Source organism: Sinocyclocheilus anshuiensis, unplaced genomic scaffold (genome assembly GCF_001515605.1).
Source record: "Sinocyclocheilus anshuiensis isolate Anshui unplaced genomic scaffold, SAMN03320099.WGS_v1.1 scaffold207, whole genome shotgun sequence".
NCBI lineage: Eukaryota > Metazoa > Chordata > Actinopteri > Cypriniformes > Cyprinidae > Sinocyclocheilus > Sinocyclocheilus anshuiensis.
The window spans coordinates 1,972,975-1,976,460 of record NW_015551045.1 but is presented as its reverse complement, the minus strand read 5'-3'; the positions used below and the strand labels follow the sequence as shown (position 1 = coordinate 1,976,460).

The 3,486-nt window shown below is 37.0% G+C and overlaps 1 protein-coding gene across 1 annotated transcript in view; it reads right to left on the bottom strand.

The window, feature by feature from the left end:
* Positions 1-3,486, bottom strand: part of LOC107661767 (S-phase kinase-associated protein 1) — a gene marked incomplete at its 5' end in the record, with an annotated part of 6,484 nt that overhangs the window by 1,735 nt on the left and 1,263 nt on the right. The window contains one exon of the mRNA XM_016451534.1: positions 2,971-3,114. Within this exon, the coding sequence (XP_016307020.1) occupies positions 2,971-3,114 (144 nt within the window). The remainder of the gene's footprint in view (positions 1-2,970; positions 3,115-3,486) is intronic.

Below are 3,486 nucleotides of genomic sequence, written 5' to 3'. Positions count from 1 at the left end.
ACAAATAAATTATCCCCCCGCCTATATTTTTCTCTGATTTAGATAACCACACCCGATCGTCACATTCTTAGTTTTGCATGATGATATGATGAATGGATGATTCATTTTAACAGCAGATTCAGTGACGTTAGAGCTGATCTGTGCATCTCTGCATGCGTCTGCGGCGCATTACGGCTCCACGGGAACCGGAGCTGATCGCGGCCGCTCTAGTCAATGCTTGTGTTTACACCGGCCAGCTGCGGCACGTTTCTGAAGCGGCTCTCCGCGCTGCTTGGCTAAAAACAGTCTTTTGTGAGTTGGCACCATGTGGAGGACGGAACAAAACCTCATCGGAGCCGTAAGGGGTAACGGTAACATAACATTTTAAATGAACATTTATTTATAAAACAAAAGATCTTCTTTGGCCATATTAGCCTACTCAATAGCATTAACACTAGTGCTGGGCGGTATGACCAAAAATGTATATCACGGTATTTTTCAAAATTATACCGGTTTCACGGTACAAGACGGTATTTTTTTTTTCCATGCATGACCGGGTGTTAACCATATTTTCTACTGATTGAGAGAGGAAATACTGCAGTATATTGACTTAGAATGCCCTGTTTTACTGTCATGATGAGTGAATATTGTCAAAAAATACCACACTAAATAGTGACTAAACACGACCCCTTTTAATACATGTTAACCAGGAGTCACTCTCATTTATAATCGCGGCATCGTCTGATAAAATCAGCATAACATCAACACTAAAGAGCGGCTATGCAGTTGTTTTGGCTATATTACTTTTTTGTCTCATGCAGTGCACTGCCTGCGTCTGAGAAACAAACTAAAAAAAACAACAAACCAAAAAAAGTGCATGTCATATTAACAGACGAACTACGCTCATATTTATACTTTACAAATTACAGACATGGCCGATTCGCACGGGATTAAGATTACAGACAACCTCCGCAATTATTACAAATGATTGGAGGTCACCCCGTAATACTAATCCCCTGTGAATAGGGCTTTAGTAACACATACAGCTGTTCCCTCACCACAGTGCAACACCCCTTTCAAACAGTGTAGCGTTCCGAATGTTGTTTAAGCGACATATACCGGTATTGCGGTATTTTCAAAATTCGTATCGTAACAAAAATAAAAACCGGTATTCGGTATGAACCGGTATACCGCCCAGCACTAATTAACACAGGCTTTACTCCTTTCAAACTTTATCTGGAATGTCACCGTTTCTGTCACGGCAACTTCCCAATCAGGCGAACACACATACACGCAAATAAAATCGTCTGCCTGATGAAAAAATGTATTTAAAAAAATGTAGTTAATATTTGCATCATCTATGATTTATTTTATCCACCCGCGACCCACCCACAAATAATTAGATTCAGAATGCATTTTTTTTACTACACGACCCGTGGATATAACCGTGATCAAACTACTCCGTTTTGTTCTTTCAGTAGTTTAAATCTTTCCATTTCTTTTTTTCCTCTTCAGTCTTATATTGGACAGTGTTTAATTAAACCTTATGAGTTACATCAGACATCTCCATGTTGCAGTTTAAATGTTTCTATTTATTTTGTCCTCTGTCTAATATTGGACAATGTTAAATTAAACCTTATGAGTTGCATCAAACTACTCCAATTTGTTCTTTTAGGAGTGTAAATGTCTGTTTTTTTCCTTTTTTATTAATCGTGTTCTCCTCAGACTTGTATGACAATGTTTAAGTTACAGACTTCTCAATTTTAGAAGATTAAATGTTTATTTTGTCCTCCACAGTTTACTATTGGATAATGTTTAAATAAACCTTGTGGTGGGTTGCATCACACTGCTCCATTTTGTTTGTATTTATTTTTGTCTTATATAAGTATTCTGATATGCTTAGCGTTATGCATAAACCCCTTTTTAACCTCCTGGCGAGGGTTAAAGGCATATTAAAATGTTCACTGTATAATTAATAATTTTTGTGATTAGTACCCTTAAAACAATACTTGCATTACATAAAGGCAACATCTGTAGTATTACTTCATCTGAAAAAAGGTTAATGATGATCAGAGCGCTTACGTATTAGTTATATAAAGCTTGAAGCATCGGGATCGGCCGATCACCATGACAAAAAATCGGTACTCAGTATTGGCTGCAAAAATCCTGATCGGAGCATCCCTAACGGTTTAGCTTTAAAATGAAGAAACTGAGACAAACAATTTTTACAGTTGTAATGTAAAAATTACTATCGGACATGTATAATTTAAAACAGTTTTGTATTGTGTTGTATTGTTTTGTTTATTCGTTTGTATTGTATTTATTTTACATGTTCGAAATAAATATTATTTATACTCTTTTTACTGATATCAAAATATTAAACATTTTTGAACATTTTTTTGGCTTTTGAACAGAGCCAAAGCACATACTCTCACTCTACTAAAGTGATCCATACATAGTAATTACTACTGATAAAATGACAATGCTTACTGTTATTGTTATTGTTAAATGACCGTTAAATATATTTGATTAATTGACTATGAAATTTATTTTCAGTTTTTCAGGTCATTACGACCGCGTTTTTTCAGATGCATTTCCAAGAAAAAAACATCATCTTATATTCGGGTCAATACGGTATTTTCAGGTGCATCCTGAATTTTTGGTTTCCATTTTGACCCAAAGTTGTAATTTTGGTGCATCACTAATTGTGAGAACTTTTCTAAATGTTCAACCGTGGGTTCTGGTATTTCTCAAGAACCAGAAGGCACTCTCTTTTATTTCTTTTAGCTTCTCAACTGGTTTTGCGTCATTAAATGCAGGGCGCCACATTTGTTTATCCTACAATTTCAAGCACTCAGTTGATCCTAAAATCCAAAAGGATGCACTTTGCTTTGTTTTCCCTGCATGAAATCAGATCTGCGACTCAGTTCTGTAGCATACAGCACCGTTTTAACGAACGCTGCCAGTCAAAGCACAAGCAGTTTTACAAACCAGAATGAGTTCGAAGAGGGTGCCCTGGTCTACTTTGAGGAACTCCTGGTCCCACACGGGGATGTCATCCGTTCTTTTCTCTTTATTCTCATCGTCTTCAGGGGGAGGAGGGTCGTCTTTATGGTGGGTGCACCACTGAATCACCTGTGGGCATATTAAACTCACTGTAAGGCTCAGTCCCTTCCAAGACGGACACATTTCATATTTATTTTAAAACACAACCAATATGCACACTAAATAAATTATTTTGCATAGCTGAGAAAAATGAGCAACGAGGAACAAAACCCAGTCACATTACAGTAATGAGAACTGGCATGAAAATAATGTTATTATGAACTTTGATATAGAAACCACATTGCTGAATATTCATAAACAGTAGGCTTGCTGCGATAGACTGTGTTGGCGGTAGGGTTGGGTATCGAAAACCGGTTCCATTTTAGAACCGGTTCCAAATTTCCAAGAACCGGGTATTCGATAAGACGCGTGCATTTTGATTTTGATTCTGCTTAACGATTC